This window comes from Mya arenaria, chromosome 16 (assembly GCF_026914265.1).
Source record: "Mya arenaria isolate MELC-2E11 chromosome 16, ASM2691426v1".
Classification (NCBI taxonomy): Eukaryota; Metazoa; Mollusca; class Bivalvia; order Myida; family Myidae; genus Mya; species Mya arenaria.
Window position 1 is genome coordinate 29,106,210 of NC_069137.1, and position 19,713 is coordinate 29,125,922.

Sequence of the window (19,713 nt, forward strand, 5' to 3'; positions counted from 1 at the left end):
ATATATAGTTCTCAGCGTTACACCGTATAGCGGAGAACAATTGTCTCAAAATAGCCTGTTAAAAACTGGTTTGGTCAGTTTTGTAGGTAGCGCTATAAAGCGCGGGAAATGACGTAGTTAGGCGGGTAAAGTGGGCTTTGGTCATTTCTACCGAGACTGCTGTTCGGGCAACATCAAACTTGAAGTCGTTGTTTTGTTTTCGTAGAAAGTATTTTACTTACAATGGACGGCTCTGATGTAAATGACTTGACAGAAGCCAGGCTGACAGAGCATAAGAACGATATGCTAGAGCAGATAGGGAACATGCTTAAGCTAAGTACCACTTCTCATTCACAAGAATTGTCGAAAATCAGTAGGATCATTTCTACGGAAACTCCAAAGTTCAAACGCAAATCAAACGAGGAGCAATATAAGATTAATGGAAATATTTTAAGGACGCTAGAAAATGCAGTTAACACAGAGGATCAGATAGAGTCAAAAACTTTCATCAAAGAAGGTATTGTATCTCTTTACCGATATCTTGAATTTTAGGTTTACAGTTAAACGATCTAATAACATTCTCAAAATACTCGTTGAAAATCATGAGCTAAACAGCTTGACACAGTAATAGGTACATGGCAGTGAGAGGTTTAGGAATGTGTAAAATACAAATACAAAGTAAGACATTAAACGTACATTTAGCAATATTATTGAAGTGTTTATTTATAATTGAAACAGAAATTACAGGGCACGTGTTTTTATAAGGATTATAGTTTTATTATCGTATAATCTAATAGTCACATTATCTTTGGAACAGATAAAGAAAGTACACCCATATTTATTTTCTTTAGCCATGGAGATGCTATCGCACCGTCAAAAATTGGTGATGCTAGCTGATTCGAGCGAGCTTGGTTGGCGCGTAGATCATAAGTACGAGTCTAATCCGTTGGCAGAGGATTCGGAGGACGAAAAGAGGATCATGAAGGCCGAATCTCGCGCGTCCCGGAAGTTTAAGACAGAGAGGGGCCGTAAGACACGTGGGCGTTTTCATCCCTTTCAACGAGGTGTCGGAAGAGCAGTTCAAAGGGCTCAACCTACGAGCATACCTTCTGCAACATCAACGAAGCCTGGGTTGTGCTTCAACTGTGGGAAGGCCGGTAATTGGAGGCTAGAGTGTCCTAACAGTTCTAACAATAAGATGAGTATTGGTTATTGTTGTTTTAGTAGTGTAGAAATGCAGCAGTTGGAGGAAGCTGCAGATACACAACAGCTCGAAGAAGCTGTCGATATAACACCGCTCGAGGTAATGGTGGACTACTCACAGCTTGAGAAGGCACGAGAAGTCAGAGAAGTAAGTTCTCAAAAGATTGACACTCACTCCGCGGAATCACCTGCTGGTAGGCTTAAAACACATGTTTCGAAATGGCGAGAGGTTTCTGTCATAGAGCAAGGCTACAAATTGCCATTCAAAACCCTACCTAAAGAGGCATAATTAATAAAAACACAATAATTCTACACTTGAAAACAAAGATTTTGTAAGCAAAGAAATACAATGTTTGTTAGACAAGGGGGTGGTTTTTAAGACGAACGAAAAACCTATGGTCGTAAACCCACTGACTGTAGCGTATGGGAAGTCAGGAAAACCCAGGTTAGTGCCAGACTGTAGACATATAAATCCTCATTTACATTTGTTTAGAGTCAAGTTCGAGGACATAAATGTAGCATATGAACTTTTCAAACCTGGAACATATGTGTACACGTACGACCTCAAAAGTGCCTACCATCACATTGATATATTCGAACCACATAGGTCGTTTTGGGGGTTCGCCTGGGAAATTAATGGTAAAACGGAATATTTTGCATATGGTATCCGTTGCTGGTCACATATTCACTAAGGTCTTACGGGTCGTAGTAAATTTTCTGAGGTAAAAAGGACACAAGGTCATTATGTTTCTAGATGACGGCATCGGCGGTAAGGAAACATTCTCAGAAGCTCTAGAATTGAGCCATTATGTTGAGCAATCTGATTGATTTTGGTTTCTTGTTGGCAAACAAAAATGTAATTGGCTGCCTAGTCTTAAGGCAGAGTGGCTCGGATATTTTATCAACTCTAATATAAGCAGATTTTTTATACTGACGCATAGGATTGTAAAACTAGAACATATTTTACAAAAGGTATTAGACATTGTCTTAAAAGATAAATGTAGTGTGATACAAGCCAGGTTATTGGCTTCAGTTATTGGTCAAATAATTTCTTTGGAATTTGTTGTTGGCAAGAAAGTTCGTATGATTACCAGGTTCATGTACAATTGTTTAGTCACCAGGGCAAGCTGGAATTCGCCAGTATTGGTGTCACAAAAAGCCATTGAAGAGCTTATATTTTGGAAGGATAACGTGCGTATCCTTAATGATTCTGGACGAAGCTTGACGTCTGTAACTGTATCTCAGTTTGCAGTATTTTGTGATGATAGCGCTGATGGATACGGCGGTTATATAGAGAGAACGGGTTTTGATAATAAAGGACTCCCGGAAGTGGGCCCATTGCGTCCGGAAGTAGGTGGACATTCCCATGTAAATGGTATTTTAGAAACAGAAGTTAGTCTTAGAACGCAGACTGCATCTAGTAGGTTTTCATTGGGCGTGAGCAATATTATGTCATTGGGTGGTGAGGGAATATCTGCTCCCCCGGAAGTTGGCAGTAAGTTGCTCGGGGTTACTAAACAGAAGTGTCATAAGACATATACTTGTAACCAAACTACAGAAGTTGGAGGTAAGTCACCCCTGGAAGTGGGTAGAAAGTCGTCCCCGGAAGTGGGCCGTAAGTCGCCCCCGGAAGTGGGCAAAATGTCGCCCCTGGAAGTAGTCAATATGTCGTTTCCTGAAGTAGGCAGTAAGTCGCCCCCGGAAGTAAGAAGTAAGTCGCCCCCGGAAGTGGGCAGTAAGTCGCCCCCGGAAGTGGGCAGTCAGTCACCCCCGGAAGTGGGCAGTCAGTCGCCCCCGGAAGTGGGCAGTAAGTTGCTCCGGGAAGCGAGCAGTATGTCATGTCTAGAAGTAGGGCATTTCGCAGTTGGTAACGCTGAGTTGTCCCTTGTAGAGAAAAAATGTTCACTGCAGGAAAAGGGTAATAATTTTTTTCAAAAAGAGATTAAGCTACACGGTCATAAAACTAGAACGAAGGGTAGATCACTCCCGGAAGAGAGCGGACTAAGTAAACAAGAATCTGAAAGGTTTGATTTTTCAAAAGTTTTGGCTTTGAATGATTCGTAGTCGGTACCTGGTCAGAGTCAGAACGGCAAAAAAGTCATACATGGAGAGAAATTGAGGCTGTCAGACGGGCAATGGTAAGTCAAGTGGACATAATAAGGGATAAAACTGTAAAAGTTTATTCAGATAATAAGAACGTACAGTCTATTTTGCAAAATGGTAGCAAAAAAAAAAAGGATTTACATTTAATCGCATCTGATATTTTTCATTTTTGTGAGAAAAATTATATTTCGATAGAACCAGAATGGATTCCAATGAATGATAATTGTCAAGCAGATTTTTTAAGCAGATGTGGGGACAGTGACGACTGGTTTTTATCAAAAACGTGATTCTGATATTTTGACAATCTTTGGGGAAAATACGAAGTAGACAGATTTGCTTCTTCCTACAATAAACAATGTAAGCGATTCAATTCAAGATGGTGGGTTCCTGGAATTGATGCCTTCAGTCAATCTTGTAAAGGACCTAACAATTGGCTTGTGCCTCCAACAAGATTGGCCGTAAAGTGTATTTCAAAGATTGAAAAGGAGAATGCGGAATGTACGCTGGTGGTGCCGCTTTGAGTGTCGGCATCATTTTGGCCTTGTCTTTTACAAGAAGAAGGTATCTTTAAAAGTTATGTACGAGAATACAAGGTTTTACCAAAACATGGGAGTGATTGGCAACGGAAAGGGTAATAACGGGGTTTTCAGTAAGAATCCGTTACCTTTTCATATGATTGCTCTTAAGACAAAGTTTTTATAAGATAGATGTTCATACATTGATTATTTTGACAGGTCCTGGTCTGAAAGCAACAATTCAGCAACAGATAAAAGAGGTCGGCATAGACATTAGCAAATCGGATGATATCGCTGGAAAGATGGCAAGCTATGTTTTACAATCGAGGGCGCCGTCTACAACGGAGAAGTATAGTGGTTGTTTCAAAAGTTTTGAAAAGTTTTGTGATTCAATGCATTTATCATGCCGGCCAGCGAATGCTATGTCCATGGCAATATACATATCTCATATGCTTGAGAATGGAAAATCTTACAGAGTCATTTCTTCGGCAATTTATGCCATTAAATGGATTCATTCTACACACGGATTGGCAGTTTTGTGAAACATTTATGTGATGCCGCAAAAAGACTACGTTCTAAACCTAAGAATAAGAAAGATGTTGTAGATTCCACAATGCTCATAGATTTGTGTACTTTAATGGAGAAAGACATGTCACTAACAAATGTAAGAGATTTAGCTATGATATTACTGTGCTATGCTGGAGTTTTGCGTTATAACGAAATGAGCAACCTCCGTTGTTCGGACGTGAATTTTCAAACTGATCATATAGTGCTTAAGATAAGATTAAGTAAAACTGGCATTTATAGGGAGGGAAGGGAGGTTTTGATAGCTAAAGGTAGCACAATTGCTTGTCCATATATCATGTTACAACGTTATATGAATTTGGCAGGACTTGGTGAAACTTCGGATGAATTTTTATTCAAACCCGTCATAAAATCAAAGGCCTCTTTTCGATTAATAACTAAAAACAAAACGATCAGTTACACTAGGGCCAATGAATGTATTGTTTCAAAATTATCATTGGTAGCACCAAATCTCAAGCTGGGTACGCATACTTTACGAGCTAGCGGTGCTACATCCGCAGCAAACGCTTGTTGTGAAATTCCAATTTTAATCGATTTTTTTTATTGTTTTGATTGTTTACATAATAAATTCAGCAAATAATACTATTTTAAAAACATTTCTGCAGTTTCAATTTGACTAAGGCTGTTTCATCAAAATACAACTGGCACGCCCCTGTACATTTACAAAGGCATTCTAACGTTATAGTTATCGTGTTACAACCCTAAAGGTAACAACTGCACTAAAGGTAACACCTTGCACTAAGGGTAACAATTTTGCGCCACCAAAGGTAACAACCTGCACTAAAGATAACTTTGTCAGTGACACCAATGGTAACACATTTTACACCTGCACTAAATGTAACTGGTCTCTGCACTAAGGTAATTGACTTAAAACTAGTTGCATGATATATGCATTATATTATGCTGCCATTTGATATGTTCCCTGATACATTTTTGTACTGTTATTTCATAACAAGTGGCAGCATTGATATTTTTTTATTTGTGTGTTTTACAGTGTAAATTTATTTCTCCTACTTTCACATATAATGTTTGCGTTTATGACCATTCGAAGAATAAGGAAAGGTATCCTGTTTACCATGGCGTCGGCATTGGTGTCGGTGTCAGCTTTTCCGTCACATCATGATTAAGTTGTTCATACCAGTCCAATTTATCTCTTAAATTTTAAAGACATGGCATTAAAGCTTTGAGTACTTGTTCACTATTATGACACCCATCAGTCAGCTACAACAAAAACAGTCAGCTACAGGAAAATCACAGACACGAGGCATACCACCACCCCAGACCTGAAACACACACATATACAGGCAAGACAACACATAGACAAAGGAGCACACACATACACAAAGACACCCCTACCCAAACCAAAGAGTATTTGATATGCACTTGGGGTCTCCGCCTTGGAGCAGGGTTGTTACCTTTAGTGCAGGTTGTAACCTTTGGTGTCGCAAAAGTGTTACTTTTTGTGCAGGGTGTTACCTTTAGTGCAGATGTTACCTTTAGGGTTGCTACAATCGTAACGTCATTGACTTTATCCTTATGTTTGCATTATGCAGAAATGTATACAACATGTAAACGGCTTAGAAAGTACGTGATATATGCGTGCAGTTCAACTACGCCTTGATCATTAGATGTATAGATGTATAACTTACCTTAAAATAATATTTTGTTTAACTTCTAGGAAGGTCAGCGTTTCAGTTAATGAAAAACCGGCTGAAAAGTACTCCCTGATACGCGAGTCTAATTCGTCTTCCATGTTTACGCATGTCCAAACGGAAGGCGAAAGTGCGATATTAAAATATCGTGTTTTCGCCTTCGCGGTCAGTAGGGCGAAAACGCGAAAACACGATACAAGATCGCGAAAACACGATGCGAAAAATATCGCGTTTTCGCGCTACTAATATCGTGTTTTCGCGTTTTCGCCCTACTGACCGCGAAGGCGAAAACACGAAAACACGATGGGAGATCGAGGGCGAAAACGCGAAACCACGATATTAATAGCGCGAAAACGCGATAATTTTCGCATCGTGTTTTCGCGATCTTGTATCGTGTTTTCGCGTCAATGCATCGTGTTTTCGCGATTTCGCCCTTACGGCGACAGCGCGAAACCACGATGGCCCTAACGGAATTCCGTACTAAAGGCAGTGTCGAGATGGTCATTGTCCCTATGTCACGACTTTCGGGACGAACTTTAACGAAATCGTGAGAGTAAGAGCTATGCTAAACGAAGAACACTTTTTATTGACTGATTACTGATAAGTATTAACATTACGAATTATACCATTCTATTGTTTAAGTCAGTTTCATGGTTTCTGTTTGTGAGCTGGTTAAAGGTTGCCTTTAATGGAAGCAATTTGCATCAGTTCACATACGAGTCTAGTAGTAGATTAATAAATAATACTAATAACAAAACACCTTTACAGTAATTTCAAAGCGTTGAAATGCATTGAATTATTAAATGATCGTCGAGTGAACCGTGAACCAAGTTAAAATACGTCATATACTTTGTAATTTTTTTCCATGAACGCGTAGACGCGGTTGCGAGGCGTTGGCACTTCACGTTTACTGCGTCTGCTCGACGCACACCTCCAGTACTGAGAGGGCTAGACGGTTAGATTGAAGCGTACGTCTTCTGGTTGTGGCGGTGCGCGTGGTCATAATTGAGGATTCACTGAGATGCAAGTTTTGGGTCATTTTCATCCATTTGATCATACGTTGTCATTCCACTCAATTACTAAAGCAGTTTCGATGTACAATTTTTGTATTAAAAAATGTAACGAAGTAATCGCAATTATCCTTCCAGCATGAAGCATGCTGATGAATTAGCTTAAAAATAATGATGATTTAGAGAACTTATTCATTCATCATACATGACATCGCTCCGGCGGGGGAAAATCCCCCGGAATTTCGAACCATCTCGCGGTTCCCCGGTGGGGGGTGAATATCCTCCTGAATTAGAGATTACGAAAATGGTGATTATGAAAATTCCCTGATATGGGACTCAAATCCCCTGGAATTCTGAACAAAATTTCCATGGGGAGCCTTTCAAAAATATGGCATGTATGATTCACGATTAGATTTAATGACAAGTTCTTGATACAAAACCAACCTCCAGTCATCATTGGGAATAAAACTTACTCTCCTAAAATAATAAATGGTACTTGGGGTGTGCACCTAAAACCGGCATTGGCTGCATCCCAAACACTGTAAACTATCATGTTCTTCCATCTCCTGTATCTGCTTATCGTTTAAATACCTATGTTTATCTTAAAATAACATAAAATGATGTGTGTTTATATTTTAAATTACCAAATGTAACCTGTAAAGACTATGTTTATTTAAAAAAAAATACAGAATAAAAATGTGGTAATTTTTAAAACTTTCAAATGTGTTCATCATTAAGACCCTGAAAAGCATACATTAAACAAAAGCCCCATCCCCATGCAAGAGGCCAACGAGGGCCTATGCTCTACTGGCATGGCTTATTTGGTCATTTCCTATCCAGAGAATGTACTCTGCAGTTTGCTAAAATAAGAGTTATGGTACATGTACACTGCACTTCATGTCTTATGTTCATTGAATGAAGTATGAAGTTTAAATACACTCTATCCAGTGTTTTTTATTATGATCTGAAAAAGGAAGATTTCAGTGGACTGTCCGACCACAGTCACCGACCAAATGACTGACCAACCACAGTTGACACTGACAACTTGACTGACACTGATCAATTGATTGACCAACCACAGTTATCATTGACCAATGGATTGACCAACCACTGTTGACACTGGCGAATTGACTGACCGATCACAGTTGACACTGATCAATTGATTGACCAACCACAGTTATCACTGACCAATTGACTGACCGGCCACAGTTGACACTGATCAATTGATTGACCAACCACAGTTGACACTGGCCAATTGACTGACCAACCACAGTTGAGACTGACCTCCTCATTTCCTCGTAGTTCATATCAAGTCCTACTACTTATTCAATATATTGTTGCACCAAACTATAAAACAAAATGAGTAAAGTCTTGTTGCCATTTATTACAAACATTTTATTAAATATTTTTATTGCCTCCATTCATTGAAGATTAACATAAGATACAATATGTAAGTATATAAACCAGTAAAATGATTAAAGATACACATGACAAGGTTACACATGAAAAGGGCATTTAAAATAGCATTCATCCAACACATTGTCAGACATCATCAATATTATATGGTAGCTTTCCAATGGGCGGTTGTAAGATACCCAAATTAGTGTACATGTGTGTGTTGTCGATAGATGTCACCCCATGCATTATCTGGCTGGGCTTATCACCCTGGCTGCGTTTTCCTCCCATCTTTATAATCGCACATTTTGCCGTGTAGTTGGCAAAACTGCACACTTTGGCTTATTCGTGCTGACCATCAGCTGAAGGCCATAGTGACTGTTGAAAAGGATGACAATGCTGTCAGCTGGAGTTGTAGCGAAGATATGATGTTCACTTTCAGAGCATTAAGTAAATTTAAGCCTGCAATAGAGACATGCATTTTCTACCTTGCCTCACGCAATTGTCTGAATCCCGCTGCTAAAACGAAATTTGTATAGTACAACACATGTTTAGGAATGGTTTGGGTTTTTTTCTGTTTAAAATCAAAATTACTATTACTAGATGTCCTTGTTACAAGTGCATAGTCCAGTGGCGTAGCTTCGTATAGGCCTTGTAGGCCTAGGCCTACAACTTTTTTGAAAAATGACAAAATTTAAATAACCCAAAAATGCAATAAAAAACTAATAGCTACTCAAACACTCTGAACAACTCAAAGTTTAGTATTTTTAACCAAAGCAAAATTGATGTTTATTTAAACTAAGTGCAGTGAGTATTGCTTGATTTTCATTGTAATCATCGCAAATATAATAAAGTGCGCACTGTGCATATAAACTTCCTTAAACTCATATATGTCCATCGGGCCTACAAGTATTTTAAACCTATATACGCCCCTGTAAAAAGTCAGTACAAAAAAACTACAGTTCGTAGAAATTCACTTTAAATTTGAAGCCAGTGGATAGTAAAGCTATGTATCTAAAGCGAGTTAAAATATATGACAAAAGTTCGATACAATTTCAGACCGGAAACAACGTGATTGTTGTGTATGCAGCAATAGGAGGGCGGAATTCATTCATTCATTCATTCATTCATTCATTCATTCATTCATTCATTCATTCATTAATGCATCTTTTTCATATATGCCCTAATTAAATTGTTAAACACGTCACCCTTTTGTTGTTGACAAGTAACTAATCAGTATAATCTATTGCGTTTCTATTGGTCTCTCTATCTTCTTTTTTTATCGAGTATAGGCCTGGAAGAAGGGTAACATAAACATATGAATACATTCTTATGATTCATATAGCTTATATATAAGTTCGTATAACCGAATCACTCCATAGTTATGATTTTTATGAAGTATAATCTGTAAACGCATCTATTCTGTTTATAGGATTTGTTTTATACTAAATAAGGTTGCAATGAAGTAGTCAGTGCCTATTCACAAGTCGCGGCACAAAAAAAAGTTAACTTAATAAAGCGACGTTTTTAGAATGCGCCATATGACGAATCTTTGACAGCTACACATCAGGTTCAATTTTCAATTAAAAGTTGTATATTCAATGTAATACTGATGATACAGTAGTAATAAGAAAGAAAAAAATACTGCAAATGCTTTCCTTTATAAGAAATGTAATTTAACACATTATAGTATAATGGATATAATATGATAAAATAAAACAGGTAAATAATGACACATTACTTCACCGGTACTACAAAAGTTACCATTTCATTCAATCTGGGACTATAAGTATCTTCCATGGCTCATTCCGACCCGAGCGTAGGTCGGGATGAACCTATCTTACACGAGCGGCTATGGTAGATGCTTTTCCTCCCATCTCAGTTCAACAAAATTAAGTCAAAATGTATTTTTTTGCTCGAACTCTTTTGTGCTTAGTAAAAATAAGTGTGTATGGATATGCGATAATTCGTGGTCGTCATGGATATACGCGCAGTGATTCCGATTATGTTACTAGTCAAATCGGTCTCAGTTAAATAGTTCTTTTGAGAGTGATGCATTCTTTTTTGAAAGGTGCGTGAAAACTGTTTTATGGTGACATTTGAAGCGAGAAATAGTTAACTAACGTTCTAAATATTGCCACAAGACAAGGTTTCCATGACGACAGTCTTCAACAAGGGAGGTAATTACAATGTGGCGACCATTAAAAAGGAGTTCCATACGGGCATTTTATCTTCGCCCGTGGGCAAGATAAGAATTTCAAGCCTGGTTAAATGATTGGATCTACTTATCTGAGGTGGGAGAACAATAATTCTACTCCCAGATTCAATTAAAAAACTAGAGCTATCACTGAAGGTGATTAATACCCCCGAACGCCGCCCTGATATGAAATTGCAGTCAACTATTTGGAAAGCCAACCTATAAATGACAACTTTATTTTAAGGACTATCGTCAGTTATTCATTTTTTTACTATGTTTTAAGAAGTTAGAAAAAAGGTTTTAAACAATATCAGTGATACTAATACTGAGATGTCAATACTGATATATTTGATGTTCTAAAGCACAGAATATACGATTGCCAATGTCCATCTATAAATGGGTTAAGTTACTTTTTTCAAGTTATGCTTCGGACAAGAACAAAGTATCAAAGGGCAATATCTCTATAATTGGCTGAAAAAGAATTGCGGTTCCTGTACACTGCACTTCCTCTCATTATAATCTATCACTGTATGAAGTTTCCATCCAATAGTTTTCAAGTTATGCTCCGGACAAGAAAAAGTAACAAAGGACAGTAACTCGAATTGCGGTTCCTGTACACTGCACTTCCTCTCATTATGATCTTTCACTGTATGAAGCTTTATTAAATTCCATCCAAAAGTTTTCAAGTTATGCTCCGGACAAGACAAAGTAACAAAGGGTAGTAACTCTGTAATTAGCTGAAATATAATTGCGGTTCATGTACACTGCACTTCCTCTCATTATGATCTATCACTGTATGAAGCTTTATTAAATTCCATCCAATAGTTTTCAAGTTATGCTTCGGACAAGAAAAAAGTAACAAGGGCAGTTACTCTGTGATTGGCTGAAAAAGAATTACGGTTCCTGTACACTGCACTTCCTCTCATTATGATCTATCACTGTATGAAGTTTTAATAAAGTCCATTCAATAGTTTTCAAGTTATGCTCCGGACAAGAAAAAGTAACAAAGGGCAGTGACTCTGTAATTGCTGAAATAGAATCGCGGTTCCTGTACACTGCACTTCCTCTCATTATGATCTATCACTGTATGAAGCTTTATTAAATTCTATCCAATAGTTTTCATGTTATGCTCGGGACAAGAAAAAAGTATTAAAGGCCATAATTCTGTAATTAGCTAAAATAGAGTTATGGTTCTTGTGCACTGCACTTCCACTCATTGTGCTTTACCATTGTATGAAGTTTTAATAAATTCCATTTTGTAGTTTGCAAGTTAATGTCTGTAAAAGAATTGACAGCAGAAAAAAGGGCAATAACTCAGTAATTAGCTTAAGAAGAGTTATGGTTCTTGAACACTGCACTTCCTCTCATTGTGCTTTACCATTGTATGAAGTTCCAATGAATTCCATCCAGTACTTTTCAAGTTATACTCCGGACAAAAAAGTAACAAAGGGCAATAACTCAGTAATAAGGAAGAATAGAGTTATGGTTATTGTACACTGCACTTCCTCTCATTATGCTCTACCATTGTATAAAGTTTAAAAATCCAATTTCATCCAGTAGTTGTTAAGTAATGCTCCGGATAAGGTAAATTGCAACGGACCGACCGACAAACCGACGGACCGACGACCGACCACAGGGTGACTCCAATATACTTCGTTTGTCGGGGGTATAACAAACAGTAAATATCTCCCTTTTATTTAAAACCACAATGGTTACAATCGCTTAAGAGAAACCATTCAACGTTTTCTGAACGTATGTCATACTGATACCTGAATTTCCTAATTTGCGACGTTCTTGAAATGCGCTAAGTTACACGTTTGGCACAGGCGACGTCACCTGGTAATTTCAGCGTTGGCAGTGAAACGATTAAAGAACCAGGGAAGCTCTAACCAGGTTTTCATTTTGTCTATGCACTATGCTCCAAAAACCTAAATTGAATATCAATCTTGTCGGAGCACTCGCCGATTAATTTAACTCACAACCACCACCACCCCCCATCCTTCAAACACATAATTATATGATAGTTACGTACACAACATTAATTACAATACATCGAATGCGATCGCGAGGCTTCGATCCCCGACAGACGAACATAACAATTCGTGCAGTCCGTTACATACATTACTGTATATATGACTTATGTACGTTTTGAGGTTTTGAAAATGAATAAGCAGCTGATTAATGAACACGAGATGATACGACGCCAAACAACCCTGATATAAATTCTGATTACTAGGGAGTACTTGATTGTGCGCTCTGTCTGTAGGATATAATTTTGAGAGCGAGAACGGTCGTAATCCGGTTAGTGTTGCATCAGTATAATATCAATAAGTGCTGGTTTCACCTGATATAAAGCATAGCATACACAGCCTTAATTAACTTCTTCTTTTAAATATAGCTATTCAGCCCCTTAATTGATATTGTTTTGTTGTGAAGATACAGCTGTACTACATAACATAGATGTCCTCAGCCGAGTACCCAAAAACTAATTAAAATAAATATTTTTTATACATGTAATGATATATTTTTTAAATTACACTCTTAGAAATTTATTGAAATGTAATTTTATCAATTTTAATTATTTTTTGTTAGTTTATAAACATCAAAGGACTGAAGGGCAATATTTAAAAAAAAATATTTTTTTAAAACACTATCAAAGGAATGAAGGGCTATATTTTTGTGATCAAGCTATGTGACGGACACCTGTGTCATTAACATGCATATATATGTTTTTTTTATATAACGATTGTACATTATAAGCAGCCATATGTATTTATCCCACAAATACCCCTTTAAAAATAAATACTTAAGTGGATGAGTCACATCTTACTCTGATTTCCGCATTCACTATTTTTATATAATTCGAAATTTTATTTAATGCTTCGAATTAGGAGAAATGTTCAACACAATATGGGAAATCTCCCAAAGTGAGCTCTTTCTATGATTTTAGTTGCCTTTTAGTGTGGATAATGCTTTTTAGTTCAATTATATCCATAAAACAACTTAATAAGAACGTTTACTTATTCCTTCCTTATGTTCTATCGCTATTTGGCTGCCCACCACAAACCACCCTTTACTAAATATGTCAAGCGGTACCAAATTTTAATCGTGGTGTGTAGCCGTGATCCGCATATTAGATTTCACGCACCTGCTACGGAAATTGCCGATTGAAAAACGAATGCAAATGAACCAATCATAACCAAATATTGTTACGATCTTGTTGCCAAGCGCTGTCAACTATCATGGCCGACAGTGTGTTGTTTTTATAAGTTTTAAAGTGTAGTTTATTGTCGTCTCAATTCAACCTGTGATTTATAAAACATAAAGGTGAGTTGTACGAAAGTTCGTCTTTCGTTATTTCGATGTGCCAGACGTGCATAAGGAAAGAATCTTTAATAACTAAATTTGTTAAAATCTTATATTTTTGTGCCAAATAAAATTCACATATTGTGTAAAACCTTGATGTTTTGGAATCGTGCCCAGATTACTTCATGCAGGGGTTCCCCTTTTATCTTAATCTTTAAAGCTTTTTCGATAGAGAGGACATATCAGCATATGTAATACGCAGTACAGCAAATCTGCAAAGAATTATCAACATGATTGTCATGATAAAAAATAGTAACTTTCTGTGAATCACTTCAGGTTAAAAATCAGTACAGTGAATTTAAACATGAACTTAGTTCCTGCGTTTGTCATTAGATTAAATGAATTAAGAAGGAATACCTTAAATGTCAGGATATGCTTCCATTTGTTTCAAAAAGTTCTATGGATTTATAGTTCTTGAGTTCATGCTGTATACTGTTGAATCAGCCAATTATTGTGGGGTCAATGCCAAAAGGAACAAAATCCATCTAATGTGGCCTGTTACATAAAGTCCTTACTGCATTAAACCCATGTAATGTTAAATATATTTAATCATTTATTAAAGTTCAATTTCTTTATTCCAGAGAAGTCAAAGGCTTCCTTGAGCCAGCATCATGTCCTACGGGCAGCCGCTGACCCATCAAAGCCTAAACGGCCAGATGAATGTCTCAAATGGCACTCAAGCAAATGGACGAGTGAATGGGGCCTCGCTGGACAGTCAGGTGAATGGCGCTCCAGGAGGGCCCCTCTCCGGTCTCAAGGCTGTAGACCCTGAACAGCTGAAGGTAATATTGAAAAATAACCCCACAATACATTTAAAAATATATTTTTTTGTGGCTTTAAAGGAACAGATTTATTAACAATTCTGAATATTGAATGTGATCACAAAACTGATCATGTCCAACGACCAGGAAGTACAAAAACAGAGTTTGAAATTAGACTTTCGGATGAACAAGCCCAAATTCTTGTACTTTTGCTTGGCATCAGATTTTTGAACAAGCCCTGCTATATAAATTTCAGTATTTGAGCAAGTCCAAAAAATATATTACCAGTGCAGGGCTTGTGGGCTTGTGTTAATTTCAACCACTGCTGCATATGCATTGAATAACATTCTGTATTACTTTTTTTGTGTACAAACACACACACAATACAATTTTTTAAGCAATTTTTGCAAGATTGAAGCCTTTGGAAATATCAAAAAAAAAAATTGTTTCAGGCTCGATTGTACTCATACGCCCCTCAACAAGCCTCAGTGAACCCCAAAGTATTGAGATTTAACCGCGTCACACAGACACAGATGAGGAAGTCAAACATCCCAACAGCTCCAAAACTAGAACCAGTGGTAAGAATGATTGTAAATGACATTAAAATTGACAGATCTTGAAGGAAAAACACTTGGCTATTGTTTTTTAGGTGTTCCCTATAGCTTTATATACAGAACAGAACAGAACATTTATTTAGATACAAGCATATACAGCTTACGATCATCAAAACAATTATCATAGCATGCACAACAGGATATAAAAATTAACATGAATTCAAACAAAAAGAAACAACAAGAAGAGAGCAATAACATCCAGTTTGAGTTATGCTGTAATATTAATTATATTGTCTCTGATCTGATTTGCCTTAATAGTAAATATAGTATATATAATAATCATTCAATTTAGATCAGATACTCTAATCAAGCTATAAACTGACATAATAACATAAATTGTTTGTTTGCCAGTATTTGAAAGAAAGAGTGTTCATCAACATAGAAGTTAGTGTCTTTGAGATGTTTACTGCTAGCAATACTATTTTAGCATCCATATTTCAGGGAATGATATATTATCTTTATAGCTTATATGGCATGAATTATAACATCACTAACAATTTTCACATTCAGCCAAGCTTTCAAATCTTACAACAGAAATGTATTACAAGAGTAATTTTTATGTTAAGTGGCGGGGAAATGATGTGTAGCTTATTTTTTTCATTTAACGTGTGGAAACCTGTTTCAGCCAAGCTTGCAAAAGTACCAGGAGCGAAACCAACCTGACTTTATCCACAGACGAAACAAGGAGAGAATCGAGGCTGAAAAATTGGCAAAAATGCAAGCAGACGAGCCCCAGAAGGGTATGAAAAGGAAAAGCTTTGTTGCACCCCCTCTCGGTGCACCTCCGTCCCCACTGCCAGACCTCCCAGATGACCTTCAACAGAAACAGGCTGCATTAGGTATGATCAGCTATTATGGGTTAATGGGATCATTTGTACTAAAACAGATATGTAAAGGTAAGGTCAGTCTCAGATCAGGTAAGCTAAAACAAAATAAGATGGGCTATTTCGAGTCCCTATCTCCAAAGTCAGGTGAACATGTGATTTAAGATGTCAAACAAACAAGATGAGGATTACAGATTTGTTCTTGAATTAAAACAAAAGTTACACAATTATGTGATTATAACAATATATAATAAGTGTTAAGTATCACTGGATTTTTAGCCCTGAAGCCAAATTTCCTTGATTTTGAAAACAAAATCATGATTTCACCTGGAATAATTTTAACTTAATCTTAAATCATATATATGCAACTTTTTTTACAAAGTAACATATTTTAGGTCCACGCACACCTACTCCAGCCAAACAGTCCAAGTCAAGCACACCACGGGGTCGTGTTCATGCCTCTGGGCCAGTCATTCCACCATCAACAAAGCCTAAACGTAAGACAATATTGATGATTGATTTGTTTTTATGCTTGTCTGTTTTAGAAATAAAAGCTGTGATGTCCATGGCATTCAAAAACCTTTAAGTTTGAGATGATAATAAGAAACTGACTTAATTATATGTTCACAATGACACTGCCTGTATGTTTAGCAAGTTGTTTTATCAGGGTGTTTAAATTCACTATAATTTATTTTACATGAAATGAATGGCCATTGATTAACTTAGACAAACAACAACCTCAGATGAGTGGTGGCACATGGTAATCTTATGATCTTGTTTGTTTCAAATAGACATTCTTGGAAGCTAAAAGCTTTAGTGAATCAAATGTATTAAACTGAAATGCTATTCATTATATCAGTAGTTTGTTCAAAAGCTCTGCAGAGCTTTTTTTATTGCAATAGTTGTTGCATTATAGCTCTAGAGCTGTTATTATGTCGTTGTTGGTTCAAAAGATCTGTAGAGCATATGTTTTAAATCTTGCCAGTTTTGGAGACGTATGAAGGCCTACAGGACACAGGGAAGATCACTGATCTTATCAAGGAGAATGAAAGGATAGGCTTCCTGTATCTCAGCCCTGCTGTGCCCAAATCCTCCGTCGATTACCACTATTATAACCTCCGGTAAGAAATGTCCTAAATCAACATTTCTTCTGAATTTGTTTGTATAACTGTGTCACAGACCTATAAACCAATGGTCTGTGGCTGTATGCAAAAAAAAATGTTTAATTCCTTACCTAAACCAGATTTGTCTGCATAACAGATTTTTTACCATGAAAACAATAACAACATGAAAAGTTGAAAACATCATTTAGTCTGCCTGTTATACAATTAATTATGTTCTGAAACTCTAAGAAGCATTTCTTCTCAGTATCATCAATTACCTTTTATGATCAGGTTATTACATGGGAGGCGAGAAGGTTCTATGTGACATTGAACAAAAAAGTGGTTAGAACACTTTCACTCCTTAAATTAAAGGCACACAATATAGGTTGATGCAAAAAAAAATGATAAAACTTTATAAAATAAAAAGCTATATTGTTCATCTTTAAGCTCTACATAGCTGGTGTTTGTATTTAATATGTCTTGCTCAAGCAAAATAATCTTTATCTTATCTTAGAGTGGTAAACCACGAGAATATCAACAAGACAGACCACTGCACGATCAGTCAGAAAGGTGTGACCCGTATCCGTAGTGATGATGAGACAGAGTTTGTTACCTTGGACCGGTGGGAGTTGGAGTACAATTACTTCCGTAAACTCGTCAAGGTGGGTTGATGGGTTGATGGGTAAAGACAAATGTGAAGGAATATATTTCATATTTTAGTATATTATGGTCTGTTCTTGTGTTATGGTGTAATTATTTATTTAATTCACTAGTGTTTTGAATCGTAACAAATATTGTTATTGATTGAAGGAGATTGATGATTGAGTATTGATAAAATATTTTCAGGCATATTCAAGCAAATGACATTTTGCAGTTCACTTTATTATTAGCTCGACTATTCGAAGAATAAGGAGAGCTATCCTACTCACCCAAGCGTCGGCTTCGGCGTAACCACTTATGTTAAAGTTTGCGTACCACCTCAAATATTTTCAAAGTTCATTGACATATGGCTTTGAAACTTTGCACACTTGTTTACCATCATGTCCCCACCCTATACACAGGAGGAGGTAAATCTATCAAGCATTTTGACAAAATATTGCCCCTTTTTCTACTTAGATTTTACATTAAAGTTTGTGTACCACCTCTATTAGTTTCCATTCAATTTATGTAAATATCTCAGCACATCATGTATTGCATTGAAATCTACGGTAATCTAACAGTGATCCATGCATGTTTCGCCAAAACTTTTCAATCCATACACTGAAAAGCGGTGGAATAGTCAGGGGCGCTGTCTCTGTGACAGCTCTTGTTTTATTGCTTATGCATTTTCTGACTTGTCTGTTCAATTTGCGATGAACATGTAAATATACTTAACACCAGTCAATGTCAAAATTCTTAAAATATGATAAAAATATTATCTTACTTAACTTTTATCAATTATTTTCAGCACCTTGTTAATTTTTTATTTAAATTACTTTCTTGCACTGTTTTCAGATCCCAACATTTGCACTGTTCAGGAAGTGGAAAGCGTTTAATGTATGGCGTGGAAATGTGAAGTCGAAGAAGATAGCACAGTGCAAGAAGGCTCTGAATAACAATCTGTTTATTGTTAACCCGGTAAATAAACACTTTTTTGATGTTTATTCGATGAAAGATTTTGAGGGTCTGTGTTAGCCCAGGGGTGATATTCAATAACCAACTTAGATTGAACATTTAAGATTAGAATCTAAGTGTTTTGATTGGCCTGTATATTTAGCTGACCAATAGGCTGAATGGAATCATTGAGGCATGTCTAAGGATAAGATCAATATTGAATACCACTCATGGTATTGTTTGTAGCAGAGTCGTCAGTGATTGTCATGTGAAAAATGGAAATCATACCTTATTAAATCAATGTATTGTGAAAGCATCATTTTACCGGTAAGTGTTGTCATAATTGGCAATGATATGGAATACATTTAAATGCTAGGCATGAGTTTAAACTTATATGTGTTATGTCTCATGTTATAGTAATGATGTTTGATGATTTACAGTCCCTGCGGCCGGCGCTGATGAACGTGAGGGAGATGTGTCACAGGATCAGTGATATGGGACTCTGCAAGGTGGAGAAAGGTGAGAGAATTTAGGCGCTAGTCCAAAAAAAAAAATCATTTTAATTTTCATTTTTAAACAGCTGGAAAAGAAATAGAACAAAGTTATAGTCAATGGATATTCATGCCTGTTTGAAACCATAGGAACAATATGTTGTTGTTTTTTCTTGCCAAATAACGATGCAGCAATTTTTAACTTGCAAACAACAATTGATGTTAAATAGTGTGTGATCTTTGGTTATAATGGCAATTGTTGTAAAAACATAACTTATACCCATCAATTTGAGATGTCAGTGACACTAGATATGTTGATAGA

General features: G+C 36.8%; 1 protein-coding gene across 1 annotated transcript in view; it reads left to right on the top strand.

Moving 5' to 3' along the window:
• Window positions 1-13,848: 13,848 nt before the first annotated feature.
• Window positions 13,849-19,713, top strand: part of LOC128222040 (dynein axonemal heavy chain 6-like) — a 55,084-nt gene continuing 49,219 nt past the window's right edge. Inside the window, 9 exon segments of the mRNA XM_052930793.1 lie at window positions 13,849-13,966; window positions 14,587-14,787; window positions 15,219-15,344; window positions 16,006-16,219; window positions 16,600-16,701; window positions 17,190-17,325; window positions 17,822-17,969; window positions 18,802-18,924; window positions 19,341-19,419. Of these exon segments, the coding sequence (XP_052786753.1) occupies window positions 14,617-14,787; window positions 15,219-15,344; window positions 16,006-16,219; window positions 16,600-16,701; window positions 17,190-17,325; window positions 17,822-17,969; window positions 18,802-18,924; window positions 19,341-19,419 (1,099 nt within the window). The 5' untranslated portion in view covers window positions 13,849-13,966; window positions 14,587-14,616.